At 36.3% G+C, this 22,369-nt stretch overlaps 1 protein-coding gene across 1 annotated transcript; it reads left to right on the top strand.

Annotated features, from left to right (window-relative positions):
* The first annotated feature begins 12,700 nt into the window (after window positions 1-12,700).
* LOC104435163 (probable disease resistance protein At4g27220) lies at window positions 12,701-20,767 on the top strand. Its single transcript, XM_039306988.1, has 6 exons — window positions 12,701-14,860; window positions 15,049-15,498; window positions 17,873-18,487; window positions 18,709-19,340; window positions 19,496-20,123; window positions 20,219-20,767. Exons 1-4 carry the CDS (start codon window positions 12,701-12,703, stop codon window positions 19,222-19,224), a joined length of 3,741 nt encoding a protein of 1,246 aa, XP_039162922.1. The 3' UTR covers window positions 19,225-19,340; window positions 19,496-20,123; window positions 20,219-20,767.
* The last annotated feature ends 1,602 nt before the right edge of the window (window positions 20,768-22,369 follow it).

The following is a 22,369-nucleotide window of genomic DNA, read 5'->3' as shown; positions in this document are numbered from 1 at the left end:
AATTTAGAATTTTCCCTTTTTTCCAATCATAAATTTCTGACAAAATTACCCCTATTTTAATCGCCGGAAAATGTTTGCCAGTGAGCTAAGGTCCTCAATAGAAATTAAGTTGATTATTTCGAGTCCTTATTTGACATAAAATTTACTTCGGATCCTTATTCGAGACAATGAGTTTACTTCGGGTCCTTATCTGACACAGAGTTTACTTTGAGTCGTTATTTGAGAAAATAGATTCACTTCGGGTCCTTATTTGGAATTTTCCCTAAATATCTAGTGTGAGATTTTCTTTATTTCCCATCTCACATTTACACTAAATACTCTCCCTCTTAAAGTGTGAGTCTATTGAACCAGGGCCAACCGTGCCAAATGATACATGAGCTCCTCCTTTGATAATGATTTTTTTTTGGGTCAAAATAAAACTTTCATATTTATATAACCGGTAAATTACACCCTGAAGCAATAGTATCCGCGACCAAGAGATCAAGCAAAGCAGCAAGGGGGTTAAAAAGCCAGTTCTAGGCCGAGAAAGCATTGCTGTGGGCCTTCGCGGCCCAGTCGGCAACCCTATTCGCTTCTTGCCTACAGTGATTCAGCATTAGGTTAGGAAACCGTGAAAGCAAAAAGACAGCCTCCGCTTGCAGCGAGCGAAGCTCCCATGGCGTCGATCCTTCATTCCGCACAGCTTCTATGAGAATAAGGCAGTCCGTTTCAAGCTCGATCTTGCGGTCTTGTAGATGCCAACTCAGCAGGTGATCAAGGGTGTAGGTGAGTGCTTTAAACTCCGTTTCCAGAGCCGAGTGAGATCGAAAAGAGTTTGAATATAGATCAGTGATTCTACCTTAACTCAAATGTCAAATGTGGCATTATTTTTCACCTTATATGTTCACTCAATAAAGGAATGCTTCAAAATGTATTTACCTATTAAAAAAAAAAAAAAGGCAAACTCTTCAGTGGGCCATGGATTGATTTGTATTGCCAACTTTCAACCTCCTGGGGCTTTTTTTTTTTTTTAATTGGGATCTAAGGGTAGTGATCAAATCAAGCACTCAAATGATTTGAGTGATCACACCAAGCACCCAATGTTTTTCTCATTTTATAAAGGCGCAGGTGCACCTTATTCGGGAAATCCCAAGTTTAGGAAATACATCACTAATCTCAATGATGGACTGAGTCAGATGCAATTCAAAACTCTGATGATTGTCCAAATTGGAGTTGTTTGCATTGATCAAAGATGCACTAATTGAGTGCAATTCACGTACAACCCCGTTTCTTAAAATGCACTGTCTTTGAAACCTACAATTCTTTCTTGTCCAAATTTATCTTTGGAAAACATGCTTAAACCTTCCTCTTCTTTTTTTTTTTTTTTGGCCCAAGTGCATTGACCTCCTTATGCATGTGTTTTCCATCAATAAATTTGGACAAGAAGGAATAGTAGGTTTTCTAAATATTCAGTGCATTTTAAGAAACGGGTGGGTACGTGAATTGCACTCAATTAGTGCAACTTTGATAATTGCAAACAATTCTAATTCGCCAAACATCAGAGTTTTGAGTTGCATCTGACTCGGCTCATTATTGAGGTAGCTGGTGCATTTCTCGAGACCATAATTTTATCAATTGCCGAAGCTTGACCATTAATTGGTTTAAAAGTTTTCTTATGCTGTCCAATTTGCCCTCCTACGAGTTTAAATTGCAAAGATATTTTGACTTTTTACTTGCTTCATAACTCCTTTCTGGATGAAATGTTTCTCCAACTTAACAAGTACACTGGTATTGCGCATACTTTCAAAGTGTTCCGAGAAACAAAGATGTTTTTCTTTCTTTTTTTGTTCGACCTTCAGTGGATTAGCTATGGATTCGTTCAGCTTTTAGGAACCGCAAACACCCTATGAAACTGCTTTCAAAATTTATTCGATAATCCCGATGTACATAAATTTGGTGATTTACATTCATTCATGTGGATTAGTCTGACTTTTAAAAGTTCAAGTATCCCATTTCATTTAATAGAAAAATATTTGATGTGGAAAAATCAGCTTTTTCATTTTTTCATTTTTTATATTAAGGATGAGAGATATGATAAAAAAATCAGACTCGGAAAAATACTGTATTAACTCTAACCCACCAGTTATATCATAACTTTACAAGTGACTCCATTCCATCATGGCCACTATGCCCCAATGCTCTTTGCCGCTAACTTGCCATCTCCAAGTCGCGATAGCATGTTATTATGTCTGGACCGGCACGCCACCGTAGGAATGATTTGCATGCTTTCGATTCCTTAGTGAAGGTTGTTGCCCATCAATGGATCTCCCTTGATTCAATCTTTAATTTTCTGCATGTTTGAGTCAATTGATTGTCACCATGCATCATATACTTTAGCTGAATTTTGTCTATTGGAAACTTAAGATAAATGAGCTCATCAAGCATTTCATCAATAGGCCTCGCAAGTCATGTTTATGATCTGAATTGGGTTATTAACTTCGTCGCATTTGGGCAAAAGGGAAAAAAAAAATAGCATAAAAAAAAAGACATAAAAGTAGAACAATGGCTGCAATCAGAAACCGGCTTATAGGAATGACATGAGTGGTGCTGGTGATCACCATCACGATCGCTTGAAAGCCTTGCCTTGATAAAGGTGAGGAAGCCATTGATTGATCTCTGAATCCCAAAGACAACGGTTGGTCACGCTTGCGCGCTTTTAGTCGCCCATCCTAAACCGAATCTTGTACATTCAAATTCGAAGTGCATCGAGGGTTGCTCCTTTGTATCTTTTAAAACCGTCCAACCAATGCTATGAGTTGTTTTGTAGGTATTACGTCCGATTCATAAATTTTTTTCCCTTCAGATATTGTTCTTCTTCAGTGTGATTTTGTTTTTGTTTGTAATGTCTCTACAAATTGAAAGGAAGAAAGGAGGAAATTGCGACATTTGCTTTTACTTCAAGATTCTGTTCATTTTTTTCTTTCAAAATCCTAGCGTTTTGAGTATAAAATCATTGATTTTATTTTTTGTACTTTTTCTTTTATGGAAAAAGGCCAAATCAGCTTACCAGATAAGTGCCTTTTGGCATGTAGGCTGCTTGGTAAAGATAATAGTGGTCATTTTTGTCCATCGAGGAAGAGTACATGCATATATTAGGATATTTAGATAGGAGACTAATTTTATCCCTTTTATGATATATACACGATTTTTTGTCTTTTTTTTGGATTTGGCCCACATATTACGTGAGAACTTCAAATAACACTCCAACCCACCGTGACCACTAGCCAACACCTTCTGTTAACAACTTGTTATGTCTTAAGTCACAACAGCGGGGTCAATGAAAAAGAAGAAAAACAAGTGTCCATGCCATCAAGAATGAGGAAAGACAAATACGTTGAGGTCGTTGCTGTCGACAAGTCTGAATGACGGGTTACGTCTCAGCTTGGGTTGAGAATGTCTTCATGGAGATCGAGATACTTGGTGATATCTGTCCCTCCTTCATCATCTCCTTACAATATCACACACCATTTCTCAACTAATTGATTTCTTAATTGCAAGTGGTATTGATGAAGATACGATTTTTGGTTGCTTTGTTTTGTTTGTGTGTGTCCGTCGGTGATTTGCAATTATTTTTATGGTCAAGTTGGAGAGAACCACGTGTCGTCTTCTGTCCGCATCATTTCCCTCTAATATTATACATTTCTCCACTAATCAATTTTTTAATCGCAAGTTCTTTGTTGATGAACAATGAACATGGGTATTTGTGTTGCGCGCTCGAGTGTGAGAGAGAGAGAGTTTTTGGACATCGCCAATGTAGGGTTTCTTGAGAACAACAAATTGACCTATTGGCCGCTAATTGTTTTTCTTGATTTGCTTGGCAGAACATGGCTTGTGAAATTTTTTATACCTGCCAGTCCAATCAGTCAGGCTTAGTATTTGATCGAGGAAGAGTATTGACTACCTAATGCCAGCTTGTCCTAAGTTAAAACATTATAAAAAATGGCCAACCACGTGCTTGCCCTTTAGACATATTGGTCTTGATATATTCTCGGCAATTATGTGTTTTCATCTCTCTCTGTCATCGGCCCATTGCAAGGACTAAGCAAAGAATCCTTTCATCCTCCAGCCGTTCCAAGGCGAAGCTGAAGGTATCGAGACATCTTTCTCCATTGCATTTTCTCTTCCATGATTTTTCCGTTCCTCACCGTTTTCTTCCACCCCGGTGACCACTTGTTTTTGCGTCGTATTGATATGTCGGCTTATATTATAATATTATCAGGACTGGTTTAGCCTAGATTGCCCTTCATCCATCTTGCGGACAAGTCTGTACCCAAGAAATCTCCGCTCCCCTTGCATCCTTACGGTGAAGCCACTCCTTGTATGTGTGTCATTATATATCGACTTCTCATGTGCTATCAGCTCTTGTTTCACTTCGAAAAAATGAAAAAGAAACAAAAATGGGTGAGATAACTGCAATATAAGCTCATTTCAGAGGCATTAATATTTATCTCTCTTAAGATTTTATATTTCTCTAAAATGATGATTGTATGACATCACGATTAACTGCCTTTTTTGTTAGTTGCATTATTTGCGTCTTGAAAATAGCAGGGTGAACTTGGAAAATTAGCATGTCTCTATACTCACACACATTTAGACAATTCGGCCTATTACAATTGATGGGAAAAGTATCATTTCTAAATATTTAAGACACTAAGACTTATAATTGCAAAAATAACATAAAAAAGGTAATAAGATAATAAAAGGGATATCATTTTTTTTTTAATTTAGGAAAATGGGTGACATAAAATATATTTGAAAATCTGAAAAATAGTGTAATTATGAAAACTTGTTAATAGTATTAAATGATCTATTGACTTTGTCATGAAAAGTTGAAAGACTAAATTGAACAAATCGAAAATTTAGATACTACATTGCATATTTAAGATTAGTTGAAGGACCATATTGAGCAAATTAAAAGTCCAAAAATAATATTGCACATTGGGCCAAAATTTAGGAAGTTTTAGTGTCAATTTCTCCTTTTCAAAATTATAATTACATATATTGGTTATTACTTTATTCTTTATACTCCACCCTATCGGTGTAAACAGTTGTGCCGGTTGAATTGGTGGAATTTCATACCGGCCCTCACTCCAGTTATGCTATTTTCAAAACATGGCTTATAATTAGAGACCAGAATTGTTGACTAAAAGTCATTGGGTTTTTCTTTAACGGTGGTGAGTACAAGTCTTTAATTAAGGGTCCTCACCTTTGGTTCATCTATACGTAAAATTCCTTTAACAGGCTCTTAACTTACTAAAATTTCATTTGCTTTATTCGAAGTAAAGCGCAAGTAGATTTGTAGATTATACATATAAAAAATTGGACATTGTAGCAAGTGTATGTGTCGATTATGGGTATTGGATGTCGTTGCTTTAAACCTGCTTGGTCTTTTTCTAAGTGGGAAGACTCACCCAAAAAAAAAAAAAAAAAAAGTTTCGAACATGTGGGGTTTTTTTTTCCTTTTTTTTTGGGGGTGAGGGGTTAGAGAGAGAGAGAGTCTAATGCTAACACATGCTAACCAAACTTTCTAGATTTTATAACAAACGAGTAAACTATAAAATGTACCATATTTTATGTTATCCTGACTTGATGCTTGTATTTTATTATGCTTAGCACATGGAATTGTAGATAAGTACATTATCTAACTAAAAACGGCCGAAGTTGTTGAGGCTCCATCTACCTCACAACTTCACGTGATCCCTAATGATGGAACAGATAATTGATATTCAAATATGATAAATATAACTTTTTGGCTGTCTTGAATTAGGGCAAAAAGAATACAGTAAATTAAAATACCATAGCAAGTAACAACTAAGGGTTATATAGTGGCGTGTGTGAACTTTATCTTCACTAATAAGTAATGATACTCAGAAAAACAACATAGAAGAGTGAGGATACGACCATCTTACATAAATTTGGAGAATTATGCCTTTTGGTTGAGTTGAGGAAAATAATTGGAAGCATGCTATTCAACATCTTGCAAAAGTTGCCGGTAAAGGAGATGGTTACGTGGCCCTTGAAGATTAGCATCATCTGAAAATCAATTTCTGCCGTGAGCTCCCTCACTCTGACATGAGTATTATTCTTTTTTGGCCCAAGCTAAGTGTTGATTAAAACATCTTTTAGCAAAAAGACCAATTATTTGAGAACGTCAATTAACAAAAGACCAATTTGCAACCATAGCATTAATTTTCTTTTAAATGAAGAGATCAATTAGACGTTGAGGTTGCAATAGCATGTTCAGTGAAGAAAAATGAAATTAAAAAATAAGTGCCGTCTCCTTTCATGTCATCTAGAATGAAGAAAGAAAGGAAGATGTTGAGATCGTCTCCATCAACAAGTCGGAATTCTGTCTGGACTTTAGTTGAAAATGTCTTGGGGATCGAGATGCCTGGCCATCTCTGTCCCTCTTCGTCATTTTCCTATAACAGGATACACTAGTTCTCAACTAATCAATTTCTTAATTGCAAGTTGTCTAGATAAAGTTGCGATTTTTTGTTGCCTTGTTTTGTCTGTCTTTGTGCGATGGTCATTTTGCAATTATTTATCTGGGCAAATGTGACAGAAGCACGTGATGATTCTGTCCTCATCAGTTCCCTCTAAAATGATTCTGTCCTCATCAGTTCCCTCTAAAGCATAATTAAACAATTTCTCAATTGCAAGTTGTTTTTTGATGAACAATGAACGTGGGTATTTGTGCTGCACGTGGGAGGGAGGCAGGGAGGGAGGGAGAGAGAGAGGGAGAGAGAGTTTGGACAATACCAAGGTCTGGTCTATAGAATACAACTCATTGACCTGTTGACTGCTACTTGTGTTTCCTGATGTCTCTAGCAGCACATGGCCAGTCCAATAAGTCGGGCTTAGTCTTTTTTCCTTTTCTTTTCTTCGCTAGAAGGTCGGGCTTAGTCTTTCCTTCAAGAACTCGGCAAAGAATCCCTTCATCCTCTAGCCATTCCAAGTCGAAGCCGAAGGTATTGAAACTACAATTCTCTTCAATGAATTTTCAGTTCCCTGCTGTACTCTTCCCCACAGTGTCCACTTGTTTTTGCCTGATGCTGATATGTCCACTCATATTATGGTATTATCAGGACTGATTTTGGCCTGCATTGCCCTTCATCCATCTTGCAAACAAGTCGGAGTGAAGCCAAGAATCTCAGTTCCCCTTGCATCCTTACAGTGAAGCCAGTCCTGGTACGTGTGTCATTATTATATCTAACTTTTGCGTGCTATCAACTCTTGTTTCACATTCAACCTTTTGTTTGGTAATTTGGTTGTATTGATTTTACCCTACAAACCCAAAAGCCAAAAAAATAAAAAATAAAAATAAAAATAATGGAAGAAAAAATAAAATGGGTAAAATAATTGCAACACAAACACATTTTAGAGGCAATAATATTTGTCGCTCTAAGCATTTATACGTCATTGAATTTAGTTAAATTAAACTATGATAATATTTATAAATACCAAAAAGGTAATAAAAAGATACTATATTTTTTGTTAATTTAGCAAAAGAATTAAAATGAAAATATATTCGAAAATATGAGAAATAGTGTAATTATCAAAACTTGTGAATGCTACGGAAGAATTAATTTGACTTTATCATGCAAAGTTAAGAGACTAGATTAAACAAATTGAAAGTTTGTAACATGGAACATTCACGAATACTTTAAGGACTACATTAAATAAATTAGAAGTCCGAGGATGACATTATACATTGGGCCAAATTTTAGAGACTATTGATGTCAATTTTCCTTTTCAAAATATTACATATATTGCTTATTACTTCACTTTTTATATTCAAACTGATCAGTATAAATAGTTGGACTGGTTGAAACAATGGAATCACATATTGACTTCTACTTTGCTTATATTGGTTTCAAAATATTGCCTATAATCAGAGACCAAAATGATTGACTAAGGCTATGTTTGTTTGTGTTTCTTTCTTTTCTTTTTTTTTTTTTTTTTGAACACTTTTTCTGTTTTTTGTTCTCGGAACAAAAAAGGAACAGAAACGCGTTTGGGTGCGTTTATGTTCCTTTTTTGTTCTTTTGTTCCCAGGAACAAAAAAGAAACAGAAATAAGAAACAACAAATTTGTGTTTCTTATTTCTGAAACACATTTGAGGAACACTTTTCTATTTTCTTCTTCTTTTTCTTCTTCTTTTTTTCTTTCGAGGCCGGCGACCGGGCCGACGAGGGCCGGCGGCCTCGCCTAGCCATGGCGAGGCTCACCCGTCCCCGGCGAGGCCGAGCCTCGCCGTAGCTAGGCGAGGGTCGGCTCGCCTTGGCTAGGCGAGCTCGAGCTCGCCCGGATCCGGCGAGGCCGAGCTCGCCCAGCCAAGGCGAGGCCGACCTCGCGCCGGGCTGGGCGAGCTCGATCTCGCCCAAATCCGGCGAGGCCGAGCTCGCCCAGCGGCCGGCGAGGCTCGGCCTCGCCGGATCTCGGGTGAGTCGGCGTTGCTGGCGGTGGCCGGCGAGGCCGAGCCTCGCCACCCGCCGGGCGAGCTCGGCCTCACCGGGGCCGGCGAGCCTCACCGTGGCCGGGCGAGGCCACCAGCCAAAAGAAGACAAAAGAAAAAAGAAAAAAGAAAAAAAGGAAAAATAAGAAAAAAAATAGAAAAAATAAAAGAAATAAAAAAATTATACAAATTTACCAAACGTGTTTCTGTTTATTTTTTATTCCCGGAACAAGTTTACCAAACGCGTTTTTTGTTCAAAAATTATTCCCCGGAACAGAAACATTTTTTTCTATTTCTCGTTCCACGGAACAATTTTTAAACAAAAACGCAAACAAACGCACCCTAAAAGCCATTTCTTCTTTTCTTGAAGGTGGGTATTGGAAAACCTTTAATTGAGGGCCCTCACCTTCAGTTCATATATATTTATACATAAAATTTCTTCAACATGCAACCTCACTCTTAACTTACCAAAATTCCATCTGCTTTATTCGTAGTAAAGTGTAAGTTTGTATGTAGATTAAATCCATAGGAAATTGGACAGAGTTGTTTTAAACCTTCTTTATCTGTTTACTAATCGAGAGGATCCAACACAGATAAACGTTTTCAAACATGTGGAGAGGGAGGGAGGGAGGGAGGGAGAGAAAGAGAGAGAGATCTTTGCAAACACATGCTAACCAAAATTACTCGATTTGATAACAAAAGAGTAAAATACAAATTGTAACATATTTTACGTCTCCTTGACTTGATGCTTGTATTTTATTATGCTTAGCACATGACTACATTTTCTAACAAAAAGGCCTAACTTGTTGAGGCTCCATCTACCTCACAACCTCACTTGATAAGTGATGAAGAACAAACGATAAAAATTTTAAATATGATAAATGTAACTTTTCGACCTTTTATTCTATTATATGAATTCGGAGAAACAGAATATAATATGTTAAAATAACATATCAAGTAACAATTTAGGGTTTTGTGGTGGCTTGTGTGAGCTCATAAATCACTAGTGAGTAATGATATTCAAAAGTAAAAGGATAGAAGAGCGAAGATATGATCGTCCAACGAAAATTTGTTGATAAAATCTGAATTTTAGAACCTTTAGCTTTCGTTAAATCTAATGGATAAAAAACATACATGTCCCTTTTTCTTAACACGACCAATAATAAGATCTTGCAGTTGCCCATTAATATAATGCATTAACTGAATTATAAATCATAATTCTGAGGGGGTAGAGATTGATAACCCCCGATTATTTAGGATGTCACTATGCCATGTAATTTTGGCCGGTGAACATGATCCACTCATTTTTGTTAACTATCTTTCCTCCTAATCAATATGGGCCTTTTATTAAATTTATGAGTTGAAAGTTCCAGACTACGAGCCGTCCATTAGCTATATATTTTCAAACACAGAGTAATTAATAAGTAAATATATTGCATAGTGCGGAATAGTGTGAGAAAATGTGTAGAGCATTGAAGAAATTATTGCTTAGGTCCTCAAGATTATGTTTTGACTTGGTTATGCCTCATAGCTTCTTTCTTGACGAAAAGTTTATCCAATCTAGCGAGTGCTGGTACCGCATATATTTTTCAAGTGTTTCGCGAAATTGAGGATTTTTCCACGTGTGATCCCTAATTGATCAAGCAGCAAATTTATTAAACTTTAGGAAGCATGAACACGAATTTTCCTATTTCTCTTCCTACAAAAATGCTTTTGAAAAGAATTTGATAAGTCCCGAGGTACATCAATTCGGTAATATACATGCATTCATGTAGATTAGTCAACTTTGAAAGTTCAAGTACTTCAAGTTTTATAATATATATATTTGATAAGGAAAAATCAACTTTTCAAATTTAATATTATTAGGATGAGAAGTTTCTTTACATGAAAATTTTTAGTCCATAAAATATCTTATAGGATCATCGCAGAAGCATTGACATATATCATAGGGACACAAATAACTCAACTTTTCAAATGTCTTCAAAAAAGCATTTACTATCAAGGCATAAAAATGTGCCACCATTGTTTTTTCCGTCCAGGAGAATTACGTGGCAATTGTCGTAAACAAATGGTGCCTGCATTACATATATGCCTGGCGTGTCTTTTTTATCATTAAATAAGTAAAAAATTTATTTTTATCAAAGAGAACATAAAAAACAAAAAGGTAGAAGCAGTGAGAGAATACGTGCTTTTTTTTTCCTGACATATTTAGAAAGTGAAACAAATTTGACCCCTTGAGGTCGATGGTTGATTTTTTTTTTTTCTGGATTTGACCCACCATTTATGTGAGAACTCAAAACGGCACTCCATCCCACCGTAACCACCGGACCCCAACTCTCCTCATTAACAACTTCCTATGTCCAAGTCAGAAACAACCGACTCCGTCCGGGCTTAGGTTGAAAAATGTCTTTAAGGGGGTCAAGATATCTGGCGATATCTGTTTGTGAAATTTTGAGGAGACTACTATCAATTATTTTAAAATCTTAAATTATTAGACAAATGTATGGTTTAATATTTAATTATTTTGATATTTTTCCTCACGCTTATTCTAGTCTTTTTGCCTCGCATTAAGCATGGACATACTTAATTGAAGAAGTAAATGGTGCTTGAAAAGATCTGAACTCAGGAACTCTAACTCTAATATCATGTGAGATTTTAATGAGATCACTGTGTTATAAAAACTTAAGTTATTAGATGAGTGTATAATTTAATATTTAATTATTCTAACATTGTTGCCCTTCATTATTTCATTTCCCTCTAATATTTCTTGACTAATTGCAACTTTGATGATAAATTTGAGGTTTTACGTTGTCTTGTTTTGTTTGTCGTTGTCCGACGGTCATTTGCTAATTTATCTAGGCAAAGGGGACAGAAAGGACAGAACCACGTGATGATTTCTGTCCTCATCATATTTCACTAAGATTATACGTTTCTCAGTTAATCAATATCTTAATTGCAAGTTGTTTGTTGATGAATAATGAGCATGCGTACTTGCGTTGTGTGCGTGGGTGTGAGTGAGAAAAGAATTTGGACAATGCAACTTTGCTCAAGTCAAAAAGTAGGAGTGAGTAGTGGTCAGTATAAAAATGCCATTACAATTAAGATGAATAGGAAAATTTTATTAAAAAATTAACAATCTAGGCAAAGTAGTATTTTATTGACCAAAGTTATAAACCTAAGAATCTCACAGAATTTCATCCATCTGAAATTACAAAAAGTATATTTAATTAATAATTAATTGATTTTCAAACTCAAGAGGATATTTTAGTCAATTAATAATAAACATAGAACCCGAAGAGGAGTTGAGAGAGAAAAAAAGCAGGGTGAATTGGTGATTGACCATGTTTTCAAGGATAGAAGGTTATTTTGATCGATTGATAATAAAATATTTGTACCAAACCAAAGGTGGGGAAAAATGGCCCCACCCTATTTATTTTATTTAAAATAAAGCAACAGTATCAAAATTTTTACTTGGTGCAACTTTTTCCTTTAAATTATAATTTCCCACAAACATCAAACAGTTACCAGCCATCAAAACAAAAGGTGGATTGTACAAACATCAAAACAATTACCAGCTATCTACGAAGTACACGGCATCTTTTAATTTGTAACCTCAACTTATTGCTTTAAGGTGAAATCATAAAAAGGAAAATAAATTTTTTTAGCTTTGAAATATTGAGAAAATGTTCTAGATGATTCTGACTGTCAATTTTCGAATCGACAATTGTTGAACTAGTATGAAAGAAAACAGGGACTAAAGGAGCAAAAAAATGAGAAAAAAAAAAATCTAGCCTTCCACTGCACATGGTAGACCGGTGAAATGTTGCTCGTCCTCGTAAAATAATCAGCAAGTTGTCCACGTAGACCTGTAACGTGTTACTTGGATGCACCGAGTGCAGTGAGCCACCGTCGTGGAGCGACCAAGTTTTTTTTGCCAAGTAACTGTACGTTCTAAGTTGCTCTGGCCGATATTCCTCAGTCCCTGTTTATTTACATCGCTCATGCTTCCGTACACTCCAGCCTCTCTCTCTCTCTCTCTCTCTCTCTCTTCTGTGATTTTGTTTCACCGTTCTAACTGATTAGCTCTGTTCTCTTTTTAGTTTCCTTCGCACCCATTTGTTTAAGCGAATATCAAAAGGACGCGACAAAAGAGGAACGAAAGACGGGGGGAAAAGGGGAATTCTAGAAATTAAAGAAGTAATTATGGGTGCGGAACTTGCTACCTCCGTCGCATCGAATCTTGTGTCAAAACTCGGGGAGTACCTGATTGCTCCCATTGGACGCCAATTTGGGTACGTGCTGTACTACAAGAGCTACGTCGAAGATCTCGAAAATGGAGTCAAGGAGCTGAAGACTGCACAGGAGAGGGTGGAGCACTCCGTCGATGAAGCCGTGTATAACGGAAAACCCATACACAAGGATGTTGAGAATTGGCTGAAGAGTGTGAAGGAGGAGACTGAGAAGGCAGATAACCTGTTAAAACATAACGAAAGTGCAAAACATGCTTGCTTCCGTGGGTGGCTCCCCAACCCTGTGGTGCGCCATCCAATTGGCAGGAAGGTGAAGAAGATGACTCAAGTCATTCAGGGTCTCCATGACAAAAGCAATAACAGTATCTTCCGGAAGGTCTTTTATGAGAATACTCCCATAGGAGTCGTCACTGCTACCACTTCTGCTGCAAGATCTATTCTCAGGAATGAAGATGTCTTGGAGTCGAGGGCTTCAATCACAGAGGATGTAATGAAGGCTATAGCTGATGACAAGGTGCATGTGATTGGAGTGTATGGACCAGGGGGGGTTGGTAAGTCCAAGCTTATGGAGGACATAGAAAAGCGAGTTAAGGAAGAGCAGCTATTCAATGTGGTTGCCACGACAAATGTATCACGCAATCCAGATCTAAAAAGAATTCAAGGAGAAATCGCTTATGCACTTGGTCTGAAGCTAACAAATGAGGAAACTACTCGTGGAAGAGCAAATCTTTTGTGCAAGAGGTTGGAGGAATATTCTGAAAAAAAGATTCTCATAATTTTAGATAATTTGTGGATGAAGTTAGAGTTGAAGGAAGTTGGAATCCCTTGCGGATATGATAATAAAGTAAGAGGTTGCAAGCTATTGCTAACATCTAGAGATCGATATGTTTTGTACACTGAGATGGGGTCTGATCAAGAATTTCCACTCAATGTGTTAGAGCATGAAGAAGCACAAATACTCTTTGAAAGGATAGTGGGGGATAAAGTTAAGGACCCTCAATTTAAGAGTTTGGTGGATGGAGTGGTCAAGAATTGTGGAGGCTTGCCTCTTTTGGTTCTCTCGGTAGCAAAAAGGTTGAAGCGAGGAGATTTGCCTGAATGGAGGAATGCTTTGACCAATATAGAAGGGTTGAGTATAAAATCAATAGTGGAACTAAGTTACAATGACTTAGAAGATGAGAGGATCAAATCATTGTTCTTGGTTCTTGCTCTACACTTTGGAAGATGTGACATAAGGGATACCCTTATCTACTGCATGGGTTTGGGTTTACATAAAAAATTCAGCAAGACCATGGAAGACGCTAGAGATAGGTTAATTATGGATCTACGCCGCCTGCGTGACTCTTCTTTGTTGCTAGGCAGTGATCTGGTATGGTTGAGTATGCATGACTTATTTATTGATGTGGCCATCTCTATGCGTGACAAATTTATTGACACGGAATGGAACGCCTTGGTCGGGAGAAAGGATTCAGGGTTTAAAGAGTGGTCGAAAAATGATCTCAGAAAATGCACCGCAATGGCCTTCAATAATGTTGGCATTGATGAACTTCCCGAAAAATTGGACTGCCCAAACATGAGAATTCTTCTGTTATCAAAAGACAATCGATCTCTCAATATGCCCGAGTCATTTTTCGAATCTACGGAGAAGCTCCAAGTCTTGGACTTGAATGGCTTATCTTTTACCTCCCTACCTTCGTCGATGGAGTTACTTAAAAACCTCACGTCACTATGTCTTGATTCATGCCATTTAGAGGATGTGACTGCTCTTGGAAAGCTGAAAGGATTGCAGTTCCTCAGTTTTTGTGACTCTACAATTGCTCGGCTGCCCAAAGAAGTGGGTGAACTAACAGAATTGAGATTTTTGGACTTGACAAGTTGTTCCATGCTCAGAGTCATTGAACCTGGCGTGCTTGAAAGCTTGGTTGAATTAGAAGAATTGTTTATGCAATACAGTTTTGATCGTTGGGAGGCCGAAGATGAAACCACTCGAAGCAACGCTAGCCTAGCTGAGTTCAAGAACATGAATAAGTTGAGCACTTTATACATTGCCATTCCTTGTTCAGCCAGTATCCCAGGAGACCTGCCATTTGGGAAACTAAATAAGCATCGAATCGTAATTGGGGACGTTTGGAATTGGTCAGATGAGTGCAAAGAAACCAGAACTTTAAAGCTCAACCTAGATTCAGATAATCTTCTTCATGAAGAGTGGGCGCAAAAATGTTTGCAAAGAACACAAGATCTCAACTTGGTGGGATTGCGAGATAATCACAGTTACACGATTTGTGTTTCAACGGTTTTCAGGAATTGAAGCATCTTTACGTACAAAATAGCCCCTCAATTCAGTACGTCGTTCACTCCGAGAATATCCAGTGCACCGCATTTACAAGTTTAGAATCGTTGTTTCTCAAGAATCTAAACAACTTCGAGAAGATTTTTCACGGCCGTCTTGCCCTAGAATCCTTTAGCAAATTAAAGATTGTGAAATTGGATAATTGCGGTGAAATCAAACATTTGTTTCATTCGTCCCTGATGAGAATATTCTTGCAGCTAGAGGACATTAAAATAAGTAGATGCTACTTGATAAAGCAAATTATTACAGATGCTAAGGCAGATGAAGTTGGAGATGAAATAGATGTTGATCCCCAAGTGAAGTCATGCAATTTGCGTAGGCTAACATTACAAAACTTGCCGGAGTTGAGGAGCTTCTATAAAACCATGGACCATTCAGTTGTACTCTTCGAAAGACAACAGGTAAATTTCATGTTTTCTAAAATGGTCATGTTTTCCTCCATCGAGATCATCCTAATTGGAGAAAACTTTCTCCGGCTAGTCTTAAGATCCATGAGTTATAAATAAACATTGTCTTCAACTGATATAGTTCCCACACATTGTGCGGACTTCAAAATAAAATTGACTTATTGAAATATTTACCTTGGAGATACAATGTAAGTCGTTTCGTGTAATTTGACAAAGTAATATGCATTTATTAACTATGCAAATTCTTTTTGTAGCAACATTTGGATTGTTTAGTATTTTGTGTTAAAAAAGTGTTGATTTTGTTCAAATGTGAATACTTCAGAAAATTTGATTTATAAGCACATTGAAATATTGACTTTAGAGTTATCTCAATTTGCTTTTGATATGTGGGTGATTACTAATGTGATACGTTTTGCATTTTATAGGAAATGAAATTTTATGCATGGGTATTAGAGAAGTCTACTAGTACATATAAATATATTTTTTTAATTAAGACAAAATAATGATTTAACTTTTCAAAATATAATTGCTATGTAGATATGAATGCATAAAAACATATATATTAGCTAATTACATTTATATGTGTTATGTTATCAACATAATTAAAGAAGCACCATACGATGTATTGATTTATCAAATAATCTAAAAGTTTATTATTGCTTTATGGTAAAGTATATACACATACAGTTATGGATATAATCATAACTTCAAGAAAGTATTTGCGACCGATATAATTTGTATGACCTTCATATAATAATTATGGAAAATTGTAGGATTCTATTATATCCACTTGATTAAAGCGAAAAAACAGTGAATGTAATTAGAGATTGCGTAAAATAACATCCAGATAAACTGATTACAGAAAATTATTTTGCAATTTTCGTCTCGAGTACAATAATGCTAAGGTAATTGAGACGATTAAGTTGCTGTTTTTTCTTTCCAATAATTGTGAAAAGTGGGGTTAGGTGAATAGACCTCAGTGGAAATGTGGTTCTACACAAAGTCCCATCATATAAAATTTTTTGTACTCTTATATGTGAGTTGATGGAACTGTTATGTGACAATGGAATGAGAATTCAATTATCATGTTCCATAGGCAGATATGCGTTTGTTACCCTCGGTAAAATGAGATGTTAGTGGAATAATTAATTTTTTTGTTTTGTTCTGATTTATGTGAGCTATGGACGTTTTGTAGTGATCAAATCTACCACAGATCTTCATTCTAATAACTTTTCTAATATTCTTGGTAGAATTTATGTACGGCACATCTTTAATTGTTGCTTGAAAGTATTAACTAGAAACACATCTAGCATTAATTTGTGCACTATTGTTTGGAATTAACAAATTTTATAACTATGCTGTTAGTATAAAATAAATAAAAAATTGGAACCCCTTTTTCTACCTATTTTTTAAAACTATGTTTATCAGGTGACCCAAACCACAAAAGCATGATGCTGGACTGAAATCACTATCAAATGAAGCAATTCTCTTTCTTGGCTACATGACTAAAACTTTCTACTTTCTACATGAAATAACTTTTTTATGACGAGGAAGTGTATCTTGGGTCCTCATATTTTTAAATTAGATCCTTTGCTGAAATTGACTTTGATGACCATACGGCGCTGTTATGACCAATTTATAGATGTTATGGCCACCAATGGATCTTATGGAGATGAACCGTTTTTCTAACATTTGGTCGATGTGGCATCTATTCCGCTTTACATCAATACCAGAAAATAATGGATCCTATAGTGCTATGCATGGGGACATTAAAATCTTAAGACTACTTTAGTATTTCTCTTATAAATTTATAATTACTTTTTACTTTTACTCTCTCGATAAGAGATACTTTTTTTTTTTTTTTTTGGAACAGTTTGGAAAAAATGCTAGGCTTATTTAACACCTACAAATCAACTAAAAGTATACTTTTATTTTTCAGTTTATCAATTTAGTTCATAACTATTTAGGAGAGAATTATTAAGATTTTTTTTTTTTTGCACTGTCATTTGAGATATTATATCAGACCACATTGAAAAATCAATTGAGCCTATGCCATGAATTTCTAAAATTTAGGCAGATTGCACAAAATGTGAGGGTAAATACAACAACCTCAATAATTGATCCTCGTTAATATATGTATAATAAAGTCCAAATACATAATAGATAAATGATAAATAAGTGTAAAGTAGATAATTTTATAGAAGGATAAGGGAAAATTCAAAATCACCGCTCCGCTTTATCTTCCATTATTTTTAGATCTACTATGTGAGGTTATTTCTTCTGTTATTATTTCACATGCAACTCGTATTCATACTTTCTAGTTAATAGCATTGTTATGAGATCATGTGGTGTTTTTCACCCCTTGCAGCTAATAAGGCTGCAGAACCTGGAAGCTATAACGGTTGAAAGATGTCAATTAATACGGGAAGTATTTGACCTTGAAGAACTGACGACTAGTGGGGATGTCAAGATTCTATGGCAATTAACTACATTAACCTTGGGTGGCTTACCAAGGTTGGAACGCATATGGAACAAGAATCCAAGAAAAGCATTGTGTTTCCGAAATTTAAAGACACTGAAGGTGCAAAATTGCGAGAGCCTAAGGTTTCTTTTTTCTTCTTCCATGGCTAAAGCACTCGTGCAGATAAAAGAAATAGAAATAGTGAGTTGTGCAATGATGGAGGAAATTGTGTATGTGGAAGAAGAAGAATTAGAGGAAGCTATGACCACCGACACTATTGAGTTTCCTCTGTTAACCTCCTTGTCTCTTGAGGAATTGCCAAAACTCAAGACATTCTCATATGGAAAGTATTATATCCACTGTCTATCCTTAACAAGATTGACAATATCCAGGTGCCCCAAAATGATGACATTTTCTTCATTCAAAGGAAGACAACAATCGATGACAGTTGATACAGGTTTACAACAAGCATTTGGTTGTATCAACTCTAGCTTGTCCTTGCCTGGCTTCTTCAATGAAAAGGTAAGCATCTATAGTATTTTTCTGTTGATCATTCTTCTAATTCTAGTTAGTGAAGCAATTTAGTAGATACTAGATCATTATTTTGTACCAAAAGATTGGCACTTCATGGCAGAGAAACTAACTTGCTGTTGGTCATTCCCAAAGTTGCCCTTGAATTTCGACATAATAAAATTATATACCAAAAATTTCGGCCATTTTACATATACAATATTTTTACGCAGGTTCTTTTTCCAAGCTTGGAGAAATTGAAGCTTTCTTCCATGTGCCAATTAAAGAGGATATGGCACAATCAGCTCCAAGGACAATCCTTCTACAAACTTGCATCCCTCACTGTTGAACTTTGTGAAAATCTTTCATATATTTTTCCGTCAAATTCAATGGATATGTTGCAGAGCCTAAATAAAATTAAGGCAACCGAGTGTCCATCCTTGGAAGCATTATTTGAACCAATAAGTCTCAGTGCTGAGAAAAGGCAAAAGCCATTGGTCCTACTTGCATTAAGAGAATTGACGTTGTTGAATCTATCAAGGCTAAGAGACATTTTGAAGAGTGACTGCAAGGTCACCTTGGCATTTCCTAGTTTGATGGAAGTGAAAGTGAGGGATTGTCATAGTTTGCCATATCTCTTCTCAAGTGCCACGGCCGAAACTCTCAATAAACTTACGGTCCTTGATGTTTCCTGTTGCAATAACCTACAGGGCATAATTGCAATGGAAGAAATAAAAGGAAAACCTTAGAGACTTTGAAGTTCCATAAATTAAGCACAATCAAGCTTGATGACCTTGAGAATTTGATTAGTTTCCACTTGGCGAGTTGTGCTGATGATGGGTTACATCCTCTATTTGATGAGAAGGTATCATATCCCAATTTATCTTTTATGTCATTTTACTTTGTTTTTAGTGCTTTGTCCTTAAGCAATTTTGCCTACTTTTTGTTTATCTTTGTACATTGGTAGCATAATAAAATTCTATACCAAAATTACTATATATATACAATGTTTTCACGCAGGTTCTTTTTCCAAGCTTGGAGGAATTGAAGCTTTCTTCCATGTGCCAATTAAAGAAAATATGGCACAATCAAATCCACACAGTCCTTCTGCAAACTTGCATCCCTCACCATTAAACTTTGTGAAAATTTGTCACATGTTTTTCTGTCAAATATAACGGATAGGTTGCCGAGTCTAAATAAAATTGAGGTGGCCAACTGTCCCTCCTTGGAAGCATTATTTGAACCGGTAAGTCTCGGCTCTGAGAAAAGGCAAAAGCCATTGGTCCTCTCTACATTAAGAGAAATGACATTGTTGAATCTATCAATGCTGAGAGACATTTTGAAGAGTGACTGCAAAGTAACCTTGGCATTTCCTAGTCTGATGGAAGTGAACGTGAGGTGTTGTCACAGTTTGCCATATATCTTCTCAAGTGCCACGGCTGAAACTCTCGATAAACTTGTGGTCCTTAATGTTTCCTGTTGCAATAACCTGCGGGGCATAATAGCAATGGAAGAAGGAAAAAGGAAAACCGTAGAGACATTCAAGTTCCCTCATTTAACCAAACTCAAGCTTGATGACCTTAAGAGTTTGATTTGCTTTAGTTTAGGTTGTGCTGGTGATGGGTTACATCCTCTATTTGATGAGAAGGTATCCAATTTATCCGATCTGTTATTTTTCTTTGTTTTTAGTGTTGTGACCCTAAGTTGTTTTGCATATTTTTGTTTATATATGTACATTTGTAGCTTGCATTTCCAAAGTTAGAAGAACTACACGTTGAGGGAGTTCAACAGAAAGAAATATGGAATGATAAAATCCATGTGGAATCATTTTGTCTTCTAAAGGTCCTTAAGGTGAAGCAGTGTCACAACCTAATGAATGTGATTCCACCATCCATGTGGAAGAGGCTGCTTCACTGTATGGAGTCCTTGACAGTTGAGAAGTGCCAACGTTTGAGAAACCTTTTTACAATGTCTATGGCAAAAAGTCTAGGACAACTCCAATACCTAGGTCTTGGTGGTTGTGGAGAGATAGAGTATATTGTCGCCAAGGAAGAGGAGAAACTTGAAGAAGCAGCCGACAAAATTATAATTCCTCAACTTGTTACTCTGTATCTTCACAACATGCCAAAACTCAGAAGTTTCTACGAAGGGAAGCATATTTCAGAGTGGCCCTCCTTGAAAGAGTTTACTATTGAAGATTGCAAAGCTGTGAAGGTGATTCTCGGAGATGTTAGTTGTAGAAAATTGGAGGGTAGTGTTCCAACACATCAACCACTTTTACTCGTTGAAAAGGTATGCACTCATTCTTCTTGCATGGCATATCTAGTTTGTCGTCATGATGGTTTGAGCTAGGACAATGTAAGGGTTTGCAAAATCATTTATGATAACTTATCATTTTCTTTTACAAACCTTTGACCTCAAATGAGAAACATCTCAAAGCTACTTCTTTAATATAAACATATAGAAATGTATATCAAAACAATTCATAAGTTTCAAAAACTTCATATTTTTTTCTTTCCTTTTCAAGTCTTAGACTAAAGTGTAGCTAAAGTACAAATATTAATGAGAGGCTAAGCTTCAATTAACAACTTTTAATTAATCTAGAGTCTAGACAATGCCAAAGATGTCTGCTTAAATTTAAATATTGTTCAATGTAAGATCAAGGATTAATGACACTACAAGTTCTAAAACTTGTGTTGGTTCGGCACTTAAGTCCTAAAATTTGCACAACTGATGCATTTCAAGACTTGTTAAGTCCGTCCCATTTTTGTAGAGAAATTCTGCATTTTTATCATATTTTTGGTCCTCCATGAGCTTTGACATGGTGATGGATCTTCCTCAAGCACAAAGGGAGTTGTTTCACCATTGCCACATTGAAAAATTGAAAATTTAAAAATAGAGTAAAAATTAGAAAAAAAATCAGAAGTAATATGAAACTGGAAATAAAAGAAAGTCCTACGAGAGATCGTCAATCAAAGGGGGGGAGGGCTGCACAGGGAGCGCCACTACTATTTCCCTTCCTACCGGTGAGGGTTGGCCCTCATCATGAGCAAGCAATGGCTTGTCACCACCCTTGGCAATTTGCATGAAGGCAGGTGGGCTCACTCGCGTGGCCGCGAGGAGCCAAGTTTGGCAACTGCTGGTGACTTAGCGAGGGTACTCAGTGCCCTAGCCATGACCTGGGGTACGGTTGCAGCCCTCGCTTGTGCAAAAGCCAAGACAAACCCTCCCTCTCTCTTGCCTTGTTTTCTTATACATACTTTTTAAATTTTCTATCACCTTTTTTAAAGTGGCATCACCATATTTGCACCACATTTTTACAATTAAGAAAGGAAAATTTGATGAAAAGTGCCATAGATACTTGCTGTCCTCTGAAACTAATTTGGGCAAGGGAAAGACTCAAATGCTCAACTGAAATAAGTTTTACTAACAAAGGAAAATAAGTTTTAGTTCTTAAACATGCCAAACTAGAATAAGTTTTAGGAGTCATTTTGTCACTATTCCTAAAGTCAATTGTAAATATTGTGATGGGAAAATCGTTCCGCAGGTCCTAAAATGTATTTATGAAATGCAATCAAGTCATAAATTTTTGAGTTGGTGCAATGATGTGCAATCAACTCCCAAACCTTTCAGTTGGTGTAATTAAGTCGTAAATTAATGCAAGCAAATGTAATTTGAGGTTGCCCCATAGGCAATCTAATTATTGTGTACTAAAATAACTTGATTACGCTTTTTCAATAAATTCTAAAACTTAAGTAAACCAATTGAAAGATTTAGGACTTGACTACATTTCAAATATAAGATCAATACTTCCAACACACTTTTATTTCTTGATTATAACTAAAACTACAAGTAGTTGACATAATATTTTTCACTTTTGGGTCAAATGTAGTG

The sequence above is a fragment of the Eucalyptus grandis genome, chromosome 2, assembly GCF_016545825.1.
Source record: "Eucalyptus grandis isolate ANBG69807.140 chromosome 2, ASM1654582v1, whole genome shotgun sequence".
Classification (NCBI taxonomy): Eukaryota; Viridiplantae; Streptophyta; class Magnoliopsida; order Myrtales; family Myrtaceae; genus Eucalyptus; species Eucalyptus grandis.
This window is presented reverse-complemented; position numbering and strand designations above follow the sequence as displayed.

What these genes read in the sequence shown, in the direction of transcription:
- LOC104435163 (XM_039306988.1), top strand. Translation starts at nt 12,701, where the DNA reads ATGGGTGCGGAACTTGCTACCTCCGTCGCATCGAATCTTGTGTCAAAA. An exon ending in AACTAAATAAGCATCGAATC is followed by an intron (nt 14,861 to 15,048) that starts GTAATTGGGGAC and finishes AACGGTTTTCAG; the next exon opens with GAATTGAAGCATCTTTACGT. An exon ending in CTGGCTTCTTCAATGAAAAG is followed by an intron (nt 18,488 to 18,708) that starts GTAAGCATCTAT and finishes ATTTTTACGCAG; the next exon opens with GTTCTTTTTCCAAGCTTGGA.